Source organism: Penaeus monodon, chromosome 32 (assembly GCF_015228065.2).
Source record: "Penaeus monodon isolate SGIC_2016 chromosome 32, NSTDA_Pmon_1, whole genome shotgun sequence".
Taxonomy (NCBI): Eukaryota; Metazoa; Arthropoda; class Malacostraca; order Decapoda; family Penaeidae; genus Penaeus; species Penaeus monodon.
The window spans coordinates 18,408,243-18,408,536 of record NC_051417.1 but is presented as its reverse complement, the minus strand read 5'-3'; the positions used below and the strand labels follow the sequence as shown (position 1 = coordinate 18,408,536).

General features: G+C 39.1%; 1 protein-coding gene across 1 annotated transcript in view; it reads left to right on the top strand.

Moving 5' to 3' along the window:
• LOC119593704 (rho family-interacting cell polarization regulator 2-like) overlaps window positions 1–294 on the top strand; it is a gene marked incomplete in the record, with an annotated part of 108,243 nt that overhangs the window by 103,714 nt on the left and 4,235 nt on the right. The window contains 1 exon segment of the mRNA XM_037942669.1: window positions 85–237. Within this exon segment, the coding sequence (XP_037798597.1) occupies window positions 85–237 (153 nt within the window).

Below are 294 nucleotides of genomic sequence, written 5' to 3'. Positions count from 1 at the left end.
TTTGCATGAGTTAGTCTTTGTATATCTTTATACTCAGAATTGAGAAACAGTGCCAGATGTCTTACTGTCCCATTGCTTCCACAGCATCTTGGATCCTTTGGGCCCCTCAGGAGTAAGGAACGACACTCACTACAGCTCCTGGAGAATGAAGGGCAACTTGTAGCAAGAGTTTTAGCTCATAGACACAACTTTGACAGTCTTAAACCACAGCATATTATCACAGTTCCACATGTACAGGTCAGTAGTTTTAGTATATAGATTAAAATGTTATCTACATTAAAAAGTTTCTCGTCA